Raw genomic sequence first — 23,430 nt, forward strand, 5'->3', positions numbered from 1 at the left:
CTTTTGAATAGAGTCTTTGTTTGGCAAACCTGCAGCCAGTCTGGTTGCTTACTAGCTTATCAGTTCATCACACACTTTTAATTGTAGTATTTCATTATATAGTATACTGTGTAAACACGTGTCTATGTGTATTGTGTATATGTTTATGTCTGTATGAGTGAATGTGTATATCTATATATATATGGGAATACATCACCAAAACATGAGTTACAGCCTTTATCTCCTAATCCAACAATATGATTTAAATAATAGACTCATATTAACTCAACTTGACACTTTCCGGTCAATTATTTCTAATTAAACTCCTTCAATGTGTGCTTAAAAGAGAGCTGCCAATCAACTTAGTTGCCAACAGTGCCCTCTTGAGGCTAAACATGTAACTACACGGCCTTCTCTGTCTTTAAACGTGGTTCATGACTGTTGTGTTTATGTTGTATGAACTGGCACTGACTTTTGCACAGGGTCAGGAAAAACTCCTGTCTGAAAAGTGATTTAAAAACTGACACACCCATATATTTTCAAACCAGGTTTTTAGTTTTTTTTAATGTAAATGATCTATTCTTCTAATTTCTATATTTTGTACTGTCATACTGTCTTGCACTGAAAATGGAGCTGCTGCAATTTCATTCTACTATATGTAAAATAACAATAAAATTAAAAAGTATTTTTTTAAATTCACATTTTATTGTGATTGTTTTTATTTTATTTATTTGATTGTTATAAAATTTAAAAATAATTTTTAAATTCACCTTTTATTGTCCCCTCTAGTCCAGATTCCACACTCTTTGGTTCAGCACCACACGGAAACCAACACAATGTCCTGTGAAGTCATGGAAATCACACTAGTGTCAGCTTGCTCTTTTATGGCAGTGTTGGGTTTCTCTGGCCTCTATTTATCCCCTACAGAGACCACAGGACGGCAGGAGAAGAACAGGACAAGAAGAAGACACATAAAACGCAGGTGAGAAGTTTTACCAGAACTTTTAACAATCTTGATGTCAAGAGAAACCATCTGGGGATTGTGTGTACTGTATCAAACTGAAAATTGAAAAAAAACTGCTGTAAATTGACCAGAATAAAATCAAGCTATTCTATGATAAACAAACCTTGCAATTTTATGAGATTAAACTTGTAATGTATACTTGTCTTTATAGTAGCTTGAGTTGAAATATACAAAATATATACATATATTTTAAAAAGTTATTTTTAATAGGCAAAAAATAGGGAAAAAACATGTAATATTTTAAGGAAAAATAATATCATTTTAGCAACCTAGAGTTGAAATATACAAAAATGTATATTTTTTAAAAAGTTTAAAAAAATGTTTATTTTTTTCAAATAGGCAAAAAATAATGAGGAAAAATAATGTCATTATAGTAGCTTGAGTTGAAATATACAAAAAATATTTATGTGTTAAAAAGTTTAAAAAAATTTAAATGGGCAAAAAATAGGAAAAAACGTAATACTTACTTACTTAAAACTTAAAAACTTATGTAATATTATGAGGAAAAATAATGTCATTTTAGTAGCCTGAGTTGAAATATGAAAGAAAATACGCTATTCTTTAAAAAGTGGTAATATTATAAGTAACAAACAAAACAAGGCCGCACAGTGGAAGAGTTGGAATAATAAAGAAAATAAACCTTTAAAGGAGTAATATGTGGGATAAAAAAACTAATACAATTTAAATTTTTGAAAAATTAGTTTCTAATGACACCAGAATAAAGTGTAAATATTTTTCAAATGAAGTCATAAAATTTACTAGAAAAAGTTGAACTATTTGTAAAATAACTTCCTAGCATATTTCCAAAACACGGAAGTAGCCCTTTCATTTTCCAGAATGTGACCCTGACTGGAAGAAGTCTCATCTGGTCTCTCCGGATGAGTCTAACATGTTCCATGCACCCTAACCCTCTCTGATCCTGACCCAGATGGCGGGTCCCGGTGTGGCTCTGAGACTACACGAGTTCCGAGAATCTGAAAACTCCAAACATCTTAAAGGCATCACCACGTCGATGTGAGGAGAATCCCAAAATGAGCCATCCGTCCTGTCTCCTGAACATCAATGCGACTACGTTTTCATGCTAAACTTTTTCAGAGCAACGCGGCGGGGAAGGGATGTTCATGGACTTTACCCCGGACAGCTGGGCAGAGTCCACGCGAGCCACTCAAGGGATTGTGGGTAAGCGTTGCGGGTGGGATTATTCCATTATAGTGCATCAGCTCCGATAACGATAATGGATTGGACTTATATGTGCTTTTCAAGATACCCAAAGTGCTTTACTGTGAAAATCCACGATTCATTCAAACCGCATATGGTGCTAGCCCACCTCAAAACAATTGTTGCCATAGGAGATCAGGTAAATAGAAATAATCGGTTATGCTAGCTCAAATACAGCTGGAATAGGTGCAGATTCTGGAAGATCTAGACAGCTTTCTGTGATGGTTATTGCATGTAGCTGTTCTATAGGAGTCCACAACTCAATACAAAGGGTGAAAAAACAAACACAATAAGTGCCCTTTAAAAAATAAATATTGCAATATCAACGTTAATACTTGAACTGAGCTCTGAAGCTACACGCTAGCATGAAGTGAAGTCCGACACGTCATCAAGTCCTTTCTTGTCTTTATGCCAGTGCTCCTTCCTTCCTGCGTCCAAAGACTGAGATTGGCGGCCTGGGTGATTTTGACGTGCGCGTCCTCCGAGTTCTGACCAGACTCCACCCAAACGTTCCCGCCCGGACGACCTACCAGGAGCAGTTTGGCTCAATGACGACGTTGTGAGATGATCCTCTTTTGGCAAGAACTGTCCTCAGTGTCAGGTTGGACTGGGATGAGGAAGTGGGCGGAGCATTGTGGACGCTGAGCTGAAGGGAGGATGGCGACATGCTAACGAATAAATACAGTGGTGGGAAAACGTGTTTCTCCCTTCTGGATTTCTTATTTTTGGTATGTTTGTCACACTTAAATGTGTCATATCATCAAATAAATGTCAATATTAGTCAACGACAACACAACTGAACACAAAATGCAGTTTTTAAATGAAACGTTTTATACTTAAGGGAGAAAAAAAATCCAAAACTACATGGCCCAGTAGAGTGGACGTGCCCGGGGGCATGTCGGTGGGCCGTGGGTGGAATAAATAAAAAAAAGATATCCAAGGAAATCCAGCTGGAATAGGTGCACATTCTGGAAGATCTGCAAAGCCTTCTGTGGCTTCAGGCTATTGTGTGTCCACAACAAAGGGCCCCAAAATGGGCATATTAGGTTCATTTCAGGCGAACTGGTTACTTTGAGCGCTCACTGGCTTGTTAGTTTGCTAGCTAGTGACCGTCTAGCTAGTCCCTGTAGCATAATAGTAATATGCTAATGCTAATAATCCAGTGTAAGTAATGAATAATAGGAGTGTGAAGGTGACTATAGGGGTATGAATGTTATTTCATGTCTACAAATTTTTGAAAAATGTTAAAAATTTGTATTTAAAAAGTCTATGCGCTCTTAAAGGGGAAGTACACTTTTTAATGTATACAAAATCTTATAAAAAATGAATTTCAATAGACTTTTGAAAACATTTTAAACTATTATATGAAGCTATAAATGACGGCAAAATGTAAACCAGGAAGTAAGTCTATGCGCTCTTAAAGGGGAAGTACACTTTTTAACAATGTATACAAAATCTTATAAAAACATGAATTCCAATAAACTTTTTAAACATTTTTAACTATTACATGAAGCTATAAATGACGGCAAAATGTAAACCAGGAAGTAAGTCTATGCGTTCTTAAAGGGGAAGTACACCTTTTAAAAATGTATACAAAATCTTATAAAAAATGAATTCCAATAGACATTTTTACCTATTATATGAAGCTATAAATGAAATTATCATGAAACTTCTTTGCACTTATATAATTGAATATGCCCCCCCCCTCCCCCAACAACTTCAATCACATAAACCGAGTCCAAGCACAATCTGCACCTCTGCGTCTACATCAGAGCACACGTCTAATGCAGGAAACATCCATCCATCCATTTTCTATGCCGCTTATCCTCACTAGGGTCACAGGGAGCTGGAGCCTATCCCAAGTGACCCTCGAGCAAAAGAGGTGGCGTACACCTTGGACTGGTCGCCAGTCAATCGCAGAAAACCCAGAATCAAACCCAGGTCTTCCCGCTCTCCTGACTGTGCGGCCAACATCACCTGTCAATCACAGGATGATGATGAGACTCATTTACAGAAGCAATGTGTGAATGATGACAGTAAGGACCGTATGGAAGGTATCAGCCAAGCCTCGATGGAGAATGATAAACATCAACGGTGATGATAACAAACTGGGCAAACGTGTTTTCTCGTTTGCGTAAGTGGCTAATTTCCTGGTCCACAAACGTTTCACGTCGCTAAGCCCCAGAAGAGGACACAACATGGCAGCCACAGGGTCTCCTGCTGCAGAGCTGATCAAGCCCGTCAGCGTGAGGAGGTCTCACTCTGATTGAACTCGGCACAGCCTCATATTGACCTCTGACCCTGTGTGGTGACGAGACGTAAATGTATTTTTAGATCCGACCTGTTCCTCGAAGCTAAGGAGGAAACGCCAAAGAATGCTGCTCGGTAAAAGCCAAGAACTGGTTGGTCGGCAGCTCCAGGAGAAGTGGAAATAAATTTCCACAGACAGAAAGAACCTGAACGCAATCCTACGCTCCTGTGACTGGTGAGCATCTTCTTTCAGTTCACCTCTCAATTCAATACATATTTTATTCACGTTCTTCCTCTTTCATTCACACACAATCATGCTTGCACTGTGATGGACCAACACATGTTTCATGTTTATGTTTCATCTTCTCACAGAAGCAACAGACATGAAGCTGCCATCATCATCACCGCCGCTGTTGCTGCTGCTGGTTCTGGCGATCCTGCTGCCGCGGGAATCCAGCAGCCGACTCGTCACCAGATGCGAACTGCGGGACAAACTCAGGGAGAAGATCGTTCTCTCAGAAGGGACGAGAAACCTCACCGAAAAAGTCTTGACGTTGCGTGAGTAGCACCACAAACTACTACCCACTTACACAGTACACGAGTACTTGTACTCAGACACACTGTAGTGTCGTGTAGCGTAGTACAATCATCAAGTACTGTAAAATAAAGTAATAAAGTACAGTCATATATTGTGTAGGGGAGTGATTCCCAAAGTGTGGCCCGCGGTCCCCTGCTGGGCCGTGGTGGTACGGCAGGTGGGGCCATGCGAGGTCATTAAAAATGATTCATTTTAGCAAATATTATTTTTTTTATTATTTTTATTGTAAAATATTTATTGCACAATTAAAAAATATATTTATAGGCCTCAGTAGTAACCTATTGAGTGTTATTGACTTGTTTATGATTGGAACGTAGCTTTCTGGTCATCATAATAAGAAGAATGATAATGATGATAATGATAATAATAATGATGATAATGCTAATAATGCTAATAATAATGCTAATAATGATAATAATAAAACGATAATAATAGTAATAAAAATAAAATAATAATAACAATGATAATAATGATAATAGAATAATAATGATAATGATAATAATAATAATAATAATGATAATAATGTTAATAATGATATCATGATGATAATAATAATGAAAATAATGATAATAACAATGATAATCATGATAATAATAATCATAATAATAATGAAAATAATGATAATGATAATCATAATAATAATAATGATGTTATTATTATGCTGTTATTGTTATCATTATTATAATAATGATGACAATATAATAATGATAATTATAATGTTGTTATTATTATGTTGTTGTTATTATTATTATTGTTATGAGATAATCAGGTCACAAGACAAAACCATACAGAAGAGTGGGTCTACGAGAACGACATTCTACTCGTTTTTCATTATCTATACTGATAATTATCTTTCCGATATCAGCATAAATATGTGATATCATTTTTTCCCGATCATGAAAACCCGATACTGTATCCAACATATATGTTCATACACATATGGGTATTAGAAGTCGTGCAGTATTGTGTAGCTAAATGTACCATGTTGTTGCAGTTGTGTGCCACTTGGAGAAGATGTCCCGTCTGAACACTAGCGCAGTGAGAATCATCGGCGAACGCACCACAACGCCACTGGACGACCTCACTGGCCCGATGACCCCCGACCCCACAGACCCCGGCTTACTGAATGTGACCTTTGATATGTCTGACCCCAACGAGGCGAGCATCCAACAGGACGAAGACATAGCCTGGGATGAGGATGAAGACGCTTTCGGAAAGGACGACGAGGACAAATTTATGGACAAATGGCTGCTGATGGAGCGTCTGAACCAGATGGAGAACGAGTTTGACGAAGAGGAGCTGAGAAACGCGGACGACAAGCTGAGCGAAGACGACGACGACGACGTCAACATCATGTGGTCGCTGGGCTATCACGGCCTCTTCCAGCTCTCCGACAGCTACTTCTGCCACTCGTTGGCCCGCTGGAGCCAGAACGTGTGCAACAGCACCTGCAGCGGTGAGTGTGGGACCTCCCGTGGGACCTCCTGTGGGACCACCTTCATTTGAACCCTCCTAACCAGACTTTCGCCCCACCCTCTCAGATTTCATTGATGATGACATCACAGACGACCTGGAGTGCTTCGTGAAGAGTCTATACTGGCTGTGAGTATCAACACTACAAATACTACAGAGTGTATATACAGAGTATCAGTAGAGAGAGCAATTTTAAAACATAAAAACGGCCACAAGATGGCAGTAGTGTATATTTGATAAGAGCTCACAGAGATCAAGTGAAGGGAAACACACAAACGGTGTGGCCAACATACTAACCACTGGTCCACTGTGCGGCCATGTTTTGTTTGTTTCTCATAATATTACCACTTTTTTAAAAATTGTGTATTTTCTTTCATATTTCAATTCAGGCTACTAAAATGACATTATTTTTCCTCATAATATTACAATTTTTTTCCTATTTTTTGCATATTTAAAAAAACATGTTTTAACTTATTGATAAATAAAAATATATATATATTTGTATATTTCAACTGAAGCTACTAAAATGTCATTATTTTTCCTCATTATTATTATTAATAATAATTATTATTATTATTCCTCAACCATTCCCATCCACATTCATACCTATGGACAATTTGGAGTCGCAATTAACCTGGATTAATTAATTTGGAATCGAGGGGGGGGGGTACCCAAAGAAAACCCACGCATGCACGGGGAGAACATGCAAACTGTGTGGCCAACATACTAACCACTTGTCCACTGTGCGGCCATGTTTTTTTTTTGTTCCTCATAATATTACCACTTTTTAAAAAATAGTGTATTTTCTTTAATTAAACTCATTAAACGACATTATTTTTCACCATATTACAATTTTTCCTATTTTTTCATATTTAATTTTTAATTTAATTTAATTTTTATTTATATTTACCAATGGACAATTTGGAGTCGCCAATTAACCTGGATTAATTAATTTGTAATGGGGGGGGTACCCAAAGAAAACCCACGCATGCACGGGGAGAACATGCAAACTCCACACAGAGATGGCTGAGGGTGGAATTGAACCTGGGTCTCCTAGCTGTGAGCCCTGCATGCTAACCACCGCATTTATCTTTAGTTCAATAAAATACTGTAAAAAAAATGGGCATAGTGCCATTAACCATGATTAATTTGAAAACTGGGATTAATCTGATTAAAAATGTAATCATTCGACAGCCCTAATAGATATACTGTATACTAAATTATACATAAATACTAAATTAGCGGCAAAGCTACATCTGTTTGTTTTTCACTAAGTGGCCCTAGCTGGAAAACGGTTGGAAACCTCTGGTATAAGTGCCCCAGAAGGTAACCTTCTTCCTATCCCTGATAAACACCAGCCAAGAGGATCAAGTGCTACGAATAAACGAACAAATCAGTTTAAAAAACCTGAATAATTAGAGAATAAATACACACACTGATTTAATGGAAGACACATGCTAAAATCCCTCCATCCTGGAGCCTATCCCAGTTGACTTTGGGCGATAGGCCAATCACAGGACACATACGGACAACGAGCGGTAAAATGTCATCCTATGTTGTGTAACATGAGATGTAAACACATGACATGCTGAACGTGTATTTCCAGACTCATGAACACGCAAACAAAACTGACTTCATTCCGACTGTCGTCATCCCCTTCACGCCAAAATTCTGTAATGTTGTAATGTTGCAACTTAGCATACAGTCGGTGTCTTCACGTCAACACAGCAGGGGAAAAAAAACGCCTCCAACAGAGATGATTTGCTTGCATGCAAGACCGTTCAGTTCGGTTCTGTAACGCTTCCTTTCCATCCCCTTCAGGTACGTGCTGAGGACGGCCGAGTACGAGTGCTTCCAAGTCACCAACTTCTTTGAGCAATGCAACTAGACTCAGCCGCCACTTGGTTGAGCTGACTGGACTTCTCTGGCCACACCGGCTACGTCCTATTCACCAATAAACACATTCGAGAGGCGCGCTTCAACTTGTCTTCTTTTCCCAGCATGCCGTGGCTTTACGGTCAGGGTTCGGTTCATTTTCGGTCCAGTTAACAGGATTCGATCAAGCATGATTCGTGAAAAAAAAGCACTAAGAACACATAGCGTCTTAACATGAACAGGAAATCACGCTAACCAAGGTTCTACTGTATCGATAAAGCTTTTTTTTGTGCACTAAAGACGCTAAAGCCAATGCTAACCGAGGTTCTACTGTATCGATAAAGCTTTTTTTTGTGCATTAAAGACGCTAAAGCCAATGCTAACCAAGGTTCTACTGTATCGATAAAGCTTTTTTTTGTGCATTAAAGACGCTAAAGCCAATGCTAACCGAGGTTCTACTGTATCAATAAAGCTTTTTTTTGTGCACTAAAGACGCTAAAGCCAATGCTAACCGAGGTTCTACTGTAACAATAAAGCTTTTTTTGTGCATTAAAGACGCTAAAGCCAATACATTTCAATTATCGCTCCTTCACTCTATTGCCGTTTTTCAAAAATGAATAGACGATGGCTGGAGAATATGACGTATTATTAGACAAAAAATATTGAAAAACTAAGTTGTATGTAGTATTCTGGCCACTAAGTGTCAGTAATAGTCCATTAGATAGACATGACATTAGATAACAGGCTGCACGGCGGTCAAACGGAACCAAAAACAGTTATGTTAACCAAAGTTTCCCTTATGAAAAAAAGTTCATCTGTGGTAGAAACCATGAAACACGTTTTTATAGTTATACAGTTCTTAAAGACACGATGTGGCAGCGAGACCAACGACCACCATTGTCCTGTTTTGCCACCAGCTTACTGTATTTCTTGAATTCAATCGCAATTTTTTTTACCTGAAGTCTGACATCCCTATCAGGTGTGTAGTGCATCAACGGTGCCATACCCCCCCACTTGCTACAGTAGGCACCTCACCGTGCAGTACCGAACCAAGCCAGACATCACCTTTGTTTACTAATTGTTTTTTTCATAATAAGCCATGGCACAATAAAAAAACAAGCTGCAGGCTAACAATTACCCCCGGACCACACCTTGGACACCCTGAATGAAAATTCAGTTCAGTGGAGCAGGTTCCAGAGTGTTTCTATTGAAAAATGGCGGCACATTGCTTTCATCTGATCCACGTTTCACCAGGAAGGTCAAGTGATCCCGAACAAAAGATTTTGACTGACAAAACAGGGTTTTCAAGCTCTGACTTGTCCTTGGCACGAGAACTGGCCATGACTCCAAAGAAGGCATTATACTGAAATATTTGATGACGAGTAAATGCACCGTCACACCCCTGATTGGAAATGTAAAAAATGCAAATAAAAAAGGAAGAACTTTAAATTAGCGACAACCTGACTGAAGAATGCAAAGCTAAGTTTTCCTTCTTGCGACATACAGACCTATATTACTTCTACCTTCTTGCATGAAGGGCTGTGATTGGCTGTCAAAGTATTAATGAGTCGGGTGACAGGATGTGGGTATTAACCGTGGTATCAAAATGTCAATAAGTTGACTTCAGTCAAGTTGTGCTTAGCGCTGCCTCCTCCCCTGATCAGCGGCTAATTGAGCATTCCATGTGTTCCTGCGATGCGACGCTTTGACCCGGCAAAGTGGAGAAATGACGAATAAGGATGTGGGAAAGTTAAAAATACAAACAGGTTTGTCCACAGCTGTGATGCACTAAACATGCCCACGCAGTCAAGTCACCGCAACTCGTCTGCTCAGCGACGAGCAACGCATGCTGGAGACTTACACGGGGTGAGATTTCTTTGCATTTTTTTCATATTTCTCTTTATATCAAATACAGTATACTGTATATAATCATAAACGTACGCAAAATACGATGAAGCGGGTCTTGATGGTGAACGGTTAAAAAGCCAAAAACATTATTGAAGAAACATCACATGACATTTATGTCTTGTTTCTTCTGTTTCCTGCTCATTCAAATTCAATTCAAGTTTCTTTTTTCATGACTGTATATATACAGTATAAATAAAATAAATAAGGATTTACATTTCACACTGTTGGATTTGACCTAGGTTCTCAGTTGAGCTTCAAAATGCAAAAAGAAGAAATGGGACATTTTTTGTTGACATTGACATTGTTGTTGTTATTCTTGTTAAACAACGATTTGGGGAATGCTTAATGCCCGTGTTTCCATGCGGTTAGTGGGAATAGTGGTGATGGGAATCCACAGTCTGGAACTAATGTCCGTTTTTGTAAAAGTCCCTCGCCTTCCACCCCCAAATGTTCTAGATTTAAATTTGTACGCAGATTCCCACTCTGCTTTCTATCAAAGCCTCGTCTTCTTGGTGGTACGTAGTCTCCGAGATTGCCGTAATGGCCACTAAAATGCGGGTCTACTGTGATGGAGATGAGACGGAAGGTGCTTGTCACTGACCTTCCTTCATCCACAGAGGAAAAGCCCACATTTTTGTTTTTTGTTACTAGCAGAAAATTAAATGAATTCAATAGTATAATAATTTGACTGGCGAAATGGGAGATTATACACTTCTTCCTCGTTTATAGCGTTGAACCGTTCAACAAAGTGGAATGTTACAATACTCTATTCTCAAGGTAAACAATACCAACAATCCGGATAATAAGGTTTCCCATTTGGAAGTGATCCGTGAAACAAGTTTGGGATGGCTCTGAACGCTCAGTTTATTCCAACACCGAGTTTTGTGACATTAATGCAATCTGGACTTCACAGTAAACGCGGAAATGCATATCCGGAAGTGTAGTGGGTGTGCCTGGAGGGGTGGCCGTGGGTGGAATAAGTTAAAAAAGACCATTTGACTCAGAAGCAAGAAATCCTTGGAAACGCTGCACAAAGATGTGTAGAATCCGGATGATCTAGAATGCTTTATGTGCGGGTTATTGTGTGTAGCTGCTCTATAGGAGCCGGCAACTCAATACTAAGAGAATGAAAATAATATTCCCCTTTAAACATGCAAAAACTGTGGGATTTCTACCTGTATATTATATTTTTTTATTTGATGTAGTTATTAAATTATTGTTATTGTTGTGTGTGGCTTTTTTATCATTGCATCACACATTTGTAACTACTGTAAGAATGCTACTTTTATAGAACTGGCTTCTTTATATTGTAATGTAAGATTAATGTCGACATCATTGGTGCCCATTACGTTGATGGCGAGCTACCGGTAGATTGTCAAGGGAGTTTGGGTCGATCGCGTAAACGTCACTTTGTCAGTCAGCTGACATTAAGCTCTCGTTCTGATTCGCTCTTGCTCCTTCGTGGCGTTTCATCTTTATTATTCTGATAAAATAACTTATAACTTATATCGCTAACAACAATTATTTGTTTGCTTTTAGCGGCTGGTAATGTAAAAAAAAGTGAATTGTTTGATTGCTTTGCTTCACATCCTGAACTACAGTACAGAAATTAGTATTTTCTACACTTCCGTTTCTTAATCTATTATTATTAACTATTATTAACCTTTTGAATACGTTACCTTGACTTCGGCTGCATTGTCTTTTGCATTATCATTTCCATTTCTTGTACATCAGACAATTCCAAGGGCCCCTGGAAAATACGTCATTAATAATGTTTCGCCAATGTTTGGTGGGATTGTCTTTTATTTGTGTGAAACTTGCACTATTTGACACAAAACTGAATTAACTTGATGCATGTTTTGGACTAATACGAATACACAGGAAATAAACTGTTCAGTTATTATATTTTAGCTCAAGATAACAAAATGAACATAATAAAATAACACAAATAAAAATCTTTGTTGGATGGAAATCTGTCCTGATTAACTTCAAACAGAATAAATGGGATTGTCTCCAACGTTCATGACAATTGTACATGACTTTGTTTACCAAACATCTTCACTCACCTCCATTTTGTATTCATGTGTGCATTATATAAAGGCACAATATCTGGAGTTAGAATGAAAACTACCGTCATAAAGCTGGACACATTATGTATTTATGTTCATTAAACAACCACACATAATTAGTATAACGACAACAAATATTCAGCAACACTTTAAAGAGTTAATACGTACCCCATTGACGTGACATCCACTTGTGGCTTCCGGGTGGGACGATAGCTTAGCTAGCTAGCTAGCTAATACAGATAAGATAAAATATGCCTTTATTCGTCCCTCAGTGGGGAAATTTGCACTGCACAGCAGCAAGAGTACAGAATCAGTTAAGCAGCCAGTGACAGCTAGGCAAAGTATCTAAAAAAAGATGCAAGATAAGTCCATTATTATTTCCTGTTACGTACTTGTTATTTAACTTTATCTGACGTTTATCGACATGCTAATTTGGAGCGCCCTCGTGCTGCCCAGACGTCATCAAATGACCACCACGTGACCAGACCAAACCAATCACCGCTGTGCTTCGGCGTTTGTTTTTTAGTAAATTACAATAGTAATTTATATAAATATAACTATATAAATAAATTAGACATTTTGACTTGACAGTAATTTATCAAAAATAAAACACATTTCATTCTTATATTATATTATACTCTTATATTATTTTCTTTATATATAATATACTTATATTATATTCATTTTATTTATTTTATTTTATGCATTTTATTTATTTAGAGTCTCAAAACATGCTATTTCACTACTAAAATAGTAAATATGAATTGGTTTAACCTTGACTGCTAGTCGAGTGACATTGGGAGATGATGATTAGAAATGTTGTTATTTTTGTCAGCAAAACATGGAGAAATAAAAGAGAGTCAAAGCCATCAGGTGCACAATTTTGAAAGAAGAGGTAAAAGATAAAGGTATAGTTGCAAAAAAATAAAAAAAAACTAACCCACACATTAAACATTATAATTGGGCCAGCCGGAAGCTTCTAAATTATTATTGAAAAACTAACACTGATACAAAAGGCTTTGTCGTTGCAGTGCCTTAACAGGAAACAGGACCAGGACCAGGACCAAGACCAAGCACCACACCTCAAATCAACTCGATGTAACAAGAGCACTCTGCTGTTTCTGGTTGGTTTTCTACTTTCATCCTGGTTTTGTTTTGCTTCTACTGTAAGTAATTCTTAAGACGTTGATTTTGTTCTCACAGAAGCTGCTGAGATGAAGTCAAAGACAATGCTGCTGCTTGTCCTCGTGGTTCTGGTGCAGAGCCCTTCCCAGGGCCGTGTCGTCTCCAGATGTGAGCTCAAAACAATACTTGAGAAGTCTATCGTGCTACCCGAAGGGCTTCAAATGTTCCAAAAAAATATCCTGTCAGTCGGTGAGAAGATGACTCTTCACAAACATCAACTCAACACCATCATAGCACACCAAAAGAACACATTTGTAACATGCTAAAACTCTTCCACCCTTTGGCCTTACTTTGCAGTATTGTGTGAAGTGGAGAGGGTGTCCCAGCTCAACACGAGCCTGGTCAGGACTGTCCCTACCATGCCAGTAATCACTCAACCAACAACCACCATAAGACCCCCTGAACCACCAGCAACCAAAAGTACAAAACCCCCTGAACCACTGACAACCACCACCATAAGACCACCTGAACCACCAACAACCAATAGTACAACTCCCCCTGAACCACTGACAACCACTACCACAAGACCCCCTGAACCACCCACAACCACCACCATAAGACCACCTGAACCGCCAACAACCAACAGTACAAGACCCCCTGAACCACCCACAACCACCACCATAAGACCACCAACAACCAACAGTACAAGACCCCCTGAACCACCGACAACCACCACCATAAGACCCCCTGAACCACCAACAACCAACAGTACAAGACCCAGTGAACCACCGACAACCACCACCATAAGACCACCTGAACCACCAACAACCAACAGTACAAGACCCCCTGAACCACCAACAACCAACACCATAAGACCCACTGAACCACCGACAACCACCACTGCAAGACCCACTGAACCACCGACAACCACCACTGCAAGACCCCCACAACCACTGACAACCACCACTGCAAGACCCCCTGAACCACCAACAACCAACAATACAAGACCCCCTGAACCACCAACAACCACCACCATAAGACCCACTGAACCACCGACAACCACCACCGCAAGACCCACTGAACCACCGACAACCAACAATACAAGACCCACTGAACCACCGACAACCACCACCATAAGACCCACTGAACCACCGACAACCACCACCGCAAGACCCACTGAACCACCAACAACCACCACCATAAGACCACCTGAACCACCAACAACCAACAGTACAAGACCCCCTGAACCACCAACAACCACCACCATAAGACCCACTGAACCACCGACAACCACCACTGCAAAACCCCCAGAACCACCGACAACCACCACTGCAAAACCCACTGAACCACCGACAACCACCACTGCAAGACCCACTGAACCACTGACAACCACCACTGCAAGACCCACTGAACCACCGACAACCACCACTGCTAGACCCACTGAACCACCGACAACCACTACTGCTAGACCCACTGAACCACCGACAACCACCACGGCAAGACCCTCTGGACCACCGACAACCACCACTGCAAGACCCACTGAACCACCGACAACCACCACTGCAAGACCCCCAGAACCACTGACAACCACCACTGCAAAACCCACTGAACCACCGACAACCACCACTGCAAAACCCACTGAACCACCGACAACCACCACTGCTAGACCCACTGAACCACCGACAACCACTACTGCAAGACCCACTGAACCACCGACAACCACCACTGCAAGACCCACTGAACCACCGACAACCACCACTGCAAGACCCCCAGAACCACTGACAACCACCACTGCAAAACCCACTAAACCACCGACAACCACCACTGCAAAACCCACTGAACCACCGACAACCACCACTGCAAGACCCACTGAACCACCGACAACCACCACTGCTAGACCCACTGAACCACCGACAACCACCACTGCAAGACCCACTGAACCACCGACAACCACCACTGCTAGACCCACTGAACCACCGACAACCACTACTGCAAGACCCACTGAACCACCCACAACCACCACGGCAAGACCCACTGAACCACCGACAACCACCACGGCAAGACCCACTGAACCACCGACAACCACCACGGCAAGACCCACTGAACCACCGACAACCACCACTGCAAGACCCACTGAGCCACTGACAACCACCACTGCTAGACCCACTGAACCACTGACAACCACCACTGCAAGACCCACTGAACCACCGACAACCACCACGGCAAGACCCACTGAACCACCGACAACCATCACGGCAAGACCCACTGAGCCACTGACAACCACCACTGCACCACCAACAATCAACACTGGAAGACCTGCATCAATAACCATAAGGCCTGAACTGGCAACCAATGCTGCAATACCCGCTGCATCAAAAAACATTCCCATAGCAACTCCAGAACCGTCAACCAAAGTCACAAGACCCCCCGAAAAAACAACTACTCTCACAAGACCCCCTGCCCTGTCAACCATTTCGACAAGACCCCCTAAAACAACTACTTCCGCTGGATTCCCTGGATTTGCACCCAATCAGTTTCCCAACGCCAACCTGACCGACATGCTACGGCAGATGGAGCTGGCAGCGCTGGAGAAGCACGTGGATCAAATGTGGGGGAATAAAAAAGGGACCCGTCAAAAGCGCCAGTCCGGAGACAGGAACCGGGACGAGAAGCCGTCTTATTATGGACTCTTCCAGCTGTCTGACTCCTTTTTCTGTGCCTCGAGTGCTTCTTCGACAAACAACATCTGCATGACGCCGTGCAGTGGTAAGTCTCGCTATAAAACCGTGTCTCCGTTCCGTTTCACCTGCCATATTTGACCCTGATGACCTTCTCCTGGTGCAGCTTTCACGGATGATGACATCAGCGATGACGTTGAATGCTTTGTGGCAACCCAGTACTGGATGTAAGTCTGCTTCCTTGGACTCAGGTCCATTTCTATGTACACCACATGGACTAAAGTACCCAGACAGCAATACAATTATCCAAAAGGTCTTTAGTCCCTGTAGTGTACTACAGTCTGTGTCATGTACCAATGGATTTAAACGTGTTTTATTTTTATTAAACCAACAGGCATATTTTCAGGACAGCCAGCAGCGAGTGTTATGAAGCCATCAACTTCCTTGATGAATGTTCCTAGCTGAGGAACCGAAAACCAGGATGACTCTTCATTGCAATTCATGACTTCCTGTACTGTATTTTCTTTCCTGACTCGTACATTTTATTTGTTCCTGTCTATCATGCAATAAAAATGCAGTCATAAATGCCTACTAGAAAAACTCAAACCTCACAAATCACTGGGTAATATTATTACCGTCATTATATGACATATAAGTGGATGTGTGATGAATAAAGCGAGACATTGTCTGCAGTCATATATATATAAAAGACAGTATTTACATTACAGAAAAAACTGAATTTACATTGATTTTTTTTTTTGAGGCGGGGGGTCAACAATGATGTGTTCAGGTGCAAATTTACAGCAAACTGGTAAAAGTGATGTTAACTGTTCAGTTGTCCATACATTTGTCATTTGTACATAAATATGTTAGCATCATTAACAGCATGTAAAACTCTAAAATTATTGTCTGTCAAATGTGTTTTATGTTAACATTTTGGGTGTCTGGAACACATTTATTGGATTTACATTATTTTCTATGAGAAGATATGCTTTGGTTAGGGCCTGTTTTTGGTTTGAGTCGGATTAATGACGTTAACCAAGGCACCAGCGTTTTACTGTATTGTAGGTTTCTAAAGTGCAACCAAAGTTCATGTCTGTTTGTGTTTCAATAAGACATGAATGATTGGTGCAGGCTAATGCTTTCCTTTATTGTTATTTAATATTTTAATATTATTTTCTGTATTCATAAATGTCTGTTGCAAAAAAAGGAACATCTTGATGTGGCTTGCGTAACATTTACAGTATTTTTATGACAGTCAATGACGGACACCAGAGGGCGGTAGAACACCACAATCAAAAAAATACAGCCGTGTTTCCATCAAGCCCTTTATGGTTAGAAAGTCCAAGTGTAGATTTGTCGTGTGTGTGTGTGTGTGTGTGTGTGTGTGTGTGTGTGTGTGTGTGTACAGTGGGGTGTAAGTGTGGTTCTGAGCAGCTAGCTCACTGGATCACTGCGAGGAATCAGGCTAACATGAAACCAAAAGTGGGGTCAAAGGTTAAACTGATTCAACTTTGTTGACTAGCTTTAAAAAAGAGAGAGAGAGAGACGAGTGTCTGATCACACGTAGCGACCGCTGGACCTGATCTCCGGGCACAGCTTGGCCTCCAGGTCCTCAATCTTGATGGACTCTGCGTCCTTGGAGCTGCTGAGGCTGGCGGCCCGGGTGATCTTGGTGAGGGTCTCTTCATAAGGCGGGGGGAGGTACACCATGACGAAGACGCCGTCAGAGCCGGTGGAGCTGGTGCTGGCGTGGCGCTCGGCGTTGCGGGTCAGCGAGGACAGGAACTCTGCGCTGCTCTCGGCGTCCTGCAGGTCCAGGGCGATGATACTGGCCAGGCCCAGCTTGGAGCGTGAGCAGCGGCGGTACACCAGGATGGCCACCAGGGCCAGCAGGAGCACTGACACCACGGGGAGGACCACGTAGACCAGCAGCTCGTACTTCCTGTCCTCTCCCAGGTCGTTCCAGTTGAAACCCTGCGCGTGTTAATGTCAACATTATTTTCAACAAATCCAGTATTACATGTCATATTATTTTATAATTTAATTAATAATTGGCTCCTTTGAAGATGCAGGACAAAGCTTGATAATTGCACCTGAGTGGCTGTATTATATATCGGCCACCAGAGGGCGACAAACACCATCATCATCTCTCTGAAGGTGCAGACCTTTGGTCGCTTCATCATGTCCAACTAGTACGAAGCTGTCCTTTTCAAAAGTAATTATGTTTTTGACTCCCGAGCGCATCCATCCAGGTCTGACATTATGGAGAAGGTCCAGGCTGGGCCCTATCCTGTTCAAACAAACCACTTGCTGATGTTCTCAGTGTGATCCTCGGTGAGACGATACGCACAAGTGATGGATGAGCCAAAGTCTGATCTGACAAGAACTTAAAAAAAACAAACAGGGGCACATCCATGTCATAAAATTCCTCCTTTATGTTCTTGACCCAGCAGCCTTCAGGTGTGGATCTTGTGGTTCTTGGGTGCGGACGTCACCGTGTCTCATTTCAGTTGAAGACTTGAGAGTTCCTGCCCTGTTGGGCCTGGTTCCATTAATCCAACCAATCATTCAAACATGTTCTACCGCTTGTCCGAGGTCAGGTCGCGTGGGGTAGCAGCTTAATTGAGAGACATGGTCTCTCCAACGCGTCCTGGGTCTTACCCAGGCAACAAGCGTGACAAAATGACCAGATCGCTTTGAACTTCATCATGAATCAGTCAATAACAATCGTGATATTTTCATCATGTTCACGTTACACCTGAACCTCGTCTTCACTTGCTGCTGTAATCCTGCTCACCAGCTGACTAACTACTAACAAGGAGAGAACCTTCACACTGACCTGCTTGTCCTGGCCTGAAGGTGCCGTCGTGACCCAGTCGTACGATCCTCGGCCGGCCGGGCCGAACCTCCTCCAGCTGCTCTCCAGGAGCCCGCGCATCATCATTCCCAGACGACGTGTTGGCTTGTGGACCGTGATACGAGTCCAGCTGGCGGGCCGGGGCTTTGAGGGGGGAAACAGAAGGGAGGGGGTGGGCGGCGGTCGGTCCGGCCTTGATGGGAGGGGGAGCAGCTCACGTGTGCGCACATGCGGCCTCAGCATCGGCATACGGCGACATCATCATCAAAAGCTGCAATATCATCAGCATCATCAACATATGACATTAAAATCATAAAATTATTATTATTAGCATGTTTGCTATTTTTTTACAACCTATTGTTATTGTTCTACTAAATATCGCAACATTCTTCTTAAACAATCTTTGTATATTTTCTTCTCATAATACCATGACTTTATTCTCATCATATTAGAACAACCGGACTTACCAAAAATTACAACTTTATTTTGTTTTGTGTATTACAACTTTTAATAAACAGTGGATTTGTTCTTTAATATTTCAACTCCATGCTACTTACATTATTAGTTTTCCTTTATTATATATTTCAAGGTGGTGTGAAAAAAGTGTCTACCTCCTTCCTGATTTCTTTTTTTTTTTGCATTATTTGTCACACAAATAAATGTAAATATTAACAGAATGCATTTTTTTATTTTAATGGGAGGAAAAACTTGGCGCTGTGTGGAAAAAGTGATTGTGGGGTCTTTTGTGACCTCTTTGATACGCTCTTAAGGTCATTTTGGTTGGCCGGCCACCCCTGGGAAGGCTCCCCACTGTTCCGTATTTTCACCATTTGTGGCTAATGGCTCTTGCTGTGGTTTGCTGGAGTGCCAAATCTTTAGAAATGGCTTTATAATCTTTTCCACACTGATAGATCTCAATTAGTTTCTTTGTGGGAAGGGGCGACATGATCGGTTATTCACACGGGGCCATTTGGTTTGGATTTTTTTCTCCCTTAATACTAAAACATTTCATTTAAAAAGTGCATTTTGTGTTCAGTTTTGTTGTGACATTTAAGTGTGACAAAAAGGACAAATAAATCAGGACACTTTTTCACATCACTATATATTACAACATCATAAAATTATGACTTTTTGTGGATGAATGAAAATGTAATTACTTATTCTTACAAAATGGCTACTGATTTTTCTTTTTTTCTGTTGTTTTTGTTTCAATTTTCTTGTTCAGTTATATTTTCACAATGTGCCAGGGGCCCATAAAAAAAAACAGCCACAGGCTACAAATGGCCCCCAACCGCACTTTGGACACCCGTGCTCTAGACTGTTGGAAACAGCAGTCTGCTGTGAGCATGTGTGCCATTTTTACACACAAGACACTGCCGCCATGGCAGCCACGGTTCTGTGGCGTGCCGCCGACCTGCATTAATCCTGATTGAAATATTGCATGACACGCAACACCTGACCCGCCTTTTTGACCACATATCTTTTGGAAGGATTAGACACGAGAGCGAGTGGCACGTTTGGCCACAGTGCCGTCAAGGTGAAAAACCGTGAATTTTAAAAAGGGAGGACACGAAGAGCTTGACACATTAACTTTACAGCAACACGCAACCTGATTGGTTGCGTTCTTTATCACCTAAAAAAACTCCATACATTATCAATACACGATGCTGCGTTGAATGAATAATAATAATAAACACAATACCTTCAGTCCAATGAAAATGAGTGCGGTACGTTACTGTTTAAATGGGATGAAAGTATGCTCACACTTCCATTGCAGTCCTCTCCGGAGATGCATAAAGTGATCCAAATACAGCCGTCCCTCAGGCAATGAATTTCTGCAATATAGGATTCAATATTTTGTAGAAAATGTAAAACCTTTCTATTGACTTTCTAAATGTGTTTTAACATTGCTATGGGCATGAAATAAAACACATACAGTCATCCTTGCACTCCTAGTATTCATTGTTTACACCACAGGACACTGGGTAACACTCGCTAGCTAGCGAGCTAACCACGGGCTAACTGGCTAACACTTCAATAAAATCGCGATATTCTGGAAAAATGTTTAATTTTCCAAAGCTCCAAATTGAAATATTAAGAAAACAACAGTCATAATATTATGAGAAACACAACAAAATTCATCAGTAGGGTAAAACTAACCTTCTCACGACGGTGTAAACCCAGCACATGTTCTCACGAGCTAGCGAACTAACCACTGACTGACTGGTTAGCTCGCTAGCTTGCTCGCTAGCAAGCTAACCACGGGCTAACTGGCTAACTGGTTAACACTTTAATAAAGTCAGGATGTTGTGGGAAAAAAATATTTCATTTTCAAAAGCTTCAAGTTGAAATATTAAGGAAAAACGGTCATAATATTATGAGAAAACACAATTCGGTTACTGTTGCAACGGCACATCATCAGTAGGGTAAAACTAACCTAACCTGTCTCGCGACGGTCTAAACACAGCTCACGTTCCCACAAGCTAGCGAGCTAACCACTGGCTAACTGGTTAGCTAGCGAGTTAGCTAGCAAGCGAGCTAACCACGAGCTAACTGGCTAACACTTGAATAAAGTCACGATATTCTGGAAAAAAATATTTAATTTTCGAAAGCTTGAGGTTGGAATATTAAAGAAAAACAGTCATAATATTATGACAAACAAAACAAAATTTAATTACTGAAAAAAACTAACCTATCTCACGGTCTAAACCCACGATCCTGCAAGCAAAGTGAGCCAACCACTGGCTAACTGGTTAGCTCGCTAGCTAGTTAGCCTAGCTAGCCGAGTTAGCCTCAAAGTTATTTTTTGTAAACTTAAGAAGCCAAACACTTGAATAAAGTCATGATATTCTGGGGAAAAAAAATAATTTTGAAAAGCTTCAAATTGAAATATCGAGGAAAAAAACGTCATAATATTATGAGAAACAAACAAAAAAAGAATGACATTGAAATGTAGCATAATTCTGTTCTAATATTAGCAGAATAAAGATAGCCACAGTAAAGGAGGGATTTTACAAAATGTAAAACATCAAATAAACCCGTCCATACTTGGATTTTTCAGTTTACGGGAAACTTTTGGACAAGTCTGGAGTAGCTGAAATGTGCCAATGCTAATCCCGCAGCTAGCTGTCAGCTAAGTGAGCAGGTGAGCTCGGAAGTAGCGTGGCCGTCCGAATCAAAGCGAGACATGTCCACCATGCCACCGTTCAACATCTGTCTGGGGCGGATTTGTGCGTGGGGGATTAGCGTGCAGCCTGCAGCTGTAATTACTCGTCACGTGGCGGGAATAGCACGCTCGCAGCGTGGAGACCAGCAGGACCGTCACGGGTACCGAGGGGCCTGTCATGACACCCATGATGATTAATCCCCATCAGATGTCCGGCGTGTCCCCATTGGTCGGATGGTTAGTTCACTGATTGATTGCTCGTGCGTTTGCTGGATCCCTCGTTTGGTCCACATGCTTCATTGATTCATCAATTAGCTGGTCAATCAATCCGTGAGTTAGTTGATTGGTTGGAGGTTTGCTTGGTTTGTTTTGTTCAAGGGTGTCCAAATTGCGGCCCACTGATGTTTTTTTTATTGGCACGCCGCATATTCTAAAAATATGATTTAACAAAATGACAAAAAAACAAACAATGGCAAAAAATGAGAATAAAAAGAGGAAATAAATGTCATTTTAGTAGCATAAAGTTGAATAATATTATGAGAAACAAACAAAACAGTGAATAAAGTTGCCATTTGGGAAAATTAGGTTTCAGAAAAAGTTATAATCTTACCAGAATAAAGTCAAAATATGATGGAAATAATTGGGGATGTCCGATAATTATCGATATGGATAATTATCAGCATAAAAATGCAATATTGGTTTATATCGGTATCGGATTTGTTTTGTTTTATACAAAACATGTTCATGCCACCACAGGAGATATGTCATGTTACACATATCGGTAATGGTATCAGCTGATATCGGTATCGGAAATTGAGAATTGGATGGTTTTCGGCAAAAATCCAATATCCAATATTAATAAATCCAATATTTCTAGGGGTAAAAAGAATGTTAAAATAGTTGAAAAAAACAAAACAAAAACAAGAGTAAAAATGAAAAAAAACATCTGTAATATTTCAAGAATAAAATAAATAAAATAAATTAAAAAATAAATTAAAAACATGAACAGAAAAATCCCAATTTCATTTATAAGGAAAATAATGTAATGTTTTGGTCATTAGAGTTGAAATATGAATAAGTGAATAAGAAAAATATAGATATTTTTTAAAGTTGTAACATTATGAGAAACAAAATAAATTTGTTTGGTGAAAAGAAGTTATGTCATCATGGGAATAAAGTCAAAATATTATGATCCTAATGTGATAAT

At 40.5% G+C, this 23,430-nt stretch overlaps 4 protein-coding genes across 7 annotated transcripts; 3 read left to right on the forward strand and 1 right to left on the reverse strand.

Annotated features, from left to right (window-relative positions):
• Positions 1-873: 873 nt before the first annotated feature.
• On the forward strand, positions 874-2,915 carry LOC144899781 (uncharacterized). Its single transcript, XM_078793100.1, has 4 exons — positions 874-961; positions 1,932-2,017; positions 2,099-2,182; positions 2,637-2,915. Exons 2-4 carry the CDS (start codon positions 1,932-1,934, stop codon positions 2,782-2,784), a joined length of 318 nt encoding a protein of 105 aa, XP_078649226.1. The 5' UTR covers positions 874-961; the 3' UTR covers positions 2,785-2,915.
• A 1,491-nt stretch (positions 2,916-4,406) lies between these two features.
• On the forward strand, positions 4,407-8,800 carry LOC131133902 (uncharacterized). 2 transcript variants are annotated; one of them, XM_058078971.2, is made up of 5 exons: positions 4,407-4,706; positions 4,844-5,029; positions 6,064-6,525; positions 6,611-6,671; positions 8,364-8,800. In XM_058078971.2, exons 2-5 carry the CDS (start codon positions 4,855-4,857, stop codon positions 8,428-8,430), a joined length of 765 nt encoding a protein of 254 aa, XP_057934954.2. In that variant the 5' UTR covers positions 4,407-4,706; positions 4,844-4,854; the 3' UTR covers positions 8,431-8,800. The 2 variants fall into 2 exon arrangements, with proteins under 2 accessions (XP_057934954.2, XP_078649227.1); XM_078793101.1 differs by having other exon boundaries at positions 4,847-5,029.
• A 4,628-nt stretch (positions 8,801-13,428) lies between these two features.
• On the forward strand, positions 13,429-17,035 carry LOC131134737 (uncharacterized). Of its 3 annotated transcripts, none has more exons than XM_078793653.1 (6): positions 13,429-13,518; positions 13,598-13,768; positions 13,877-14,176; positions 14,333-16,285; positions 16,364-16,424; positions 16,592-17,035. In XM_078793653.1, the coding sequence occupies exons 2-6, from the start codon at positions 13,609-13,611 to the stop codon at positions 16,656-16,658; spliced, it is 2,541 nt and encodes an 846-aa protein (XP_078649779.1). In that variant the 5' UTR covers positions 13,429-13,518; positions 13,598-13,608; the 3' UTR covers positions 16,659-17,035. The 3 variants fall into 3 exon arrangements, with proteins under 3 accessions (XP_078649779.1, XP_078649778.1, XP_057936302.2); XM_078793652.1 differs by having other exon boundaries at positions 13,877-14,151; positions 14,209-16,285; XM_058080319.2 differs by having other exon boundaries at positions 13,877-16,285; positions 16,592-17,033.
• On the reverse strand, positions 16,757-19,315 carry smim28 (small integral membrane protein 28). Its single transcript, XM_078793654.1, has 2 exons — positions 19,040-19,315; positions 16,757-18,174 (listed from the first exon to the last, which is right to left on the reverse strand). Exons 1-2 carry the CDS (start codon positions 19,304-19,306, stop codon positions 17,758-17,760), a joined length of 684 nt encoding a protein of 227 aa, XP_078649780.1. The 5' UTR covers positions 19,307-19,315; the 3' UTR covers positions 16,757-17,757.
• Positions 19,316-23,430: the final 4,115 nt, after the last annotated feature.

Source organism: Doryrhamphus excisus, linkage group LG9 (genome assembly GCF_037039965.1).
Source record: "Doryrhamphus excisus strain RoL-2023G ecotype Guam linkage group LG9, RoL_Dexc_Guam_v1.1, whole genome shotgun sequence".
NCBI classification, from domain to species: Eukaryota; Metazoa; Chordata; class Actinopteri; order Syngnathiformes; family Syngnathidae; genus Doryrhamphus; species Doryrhamphus excisus.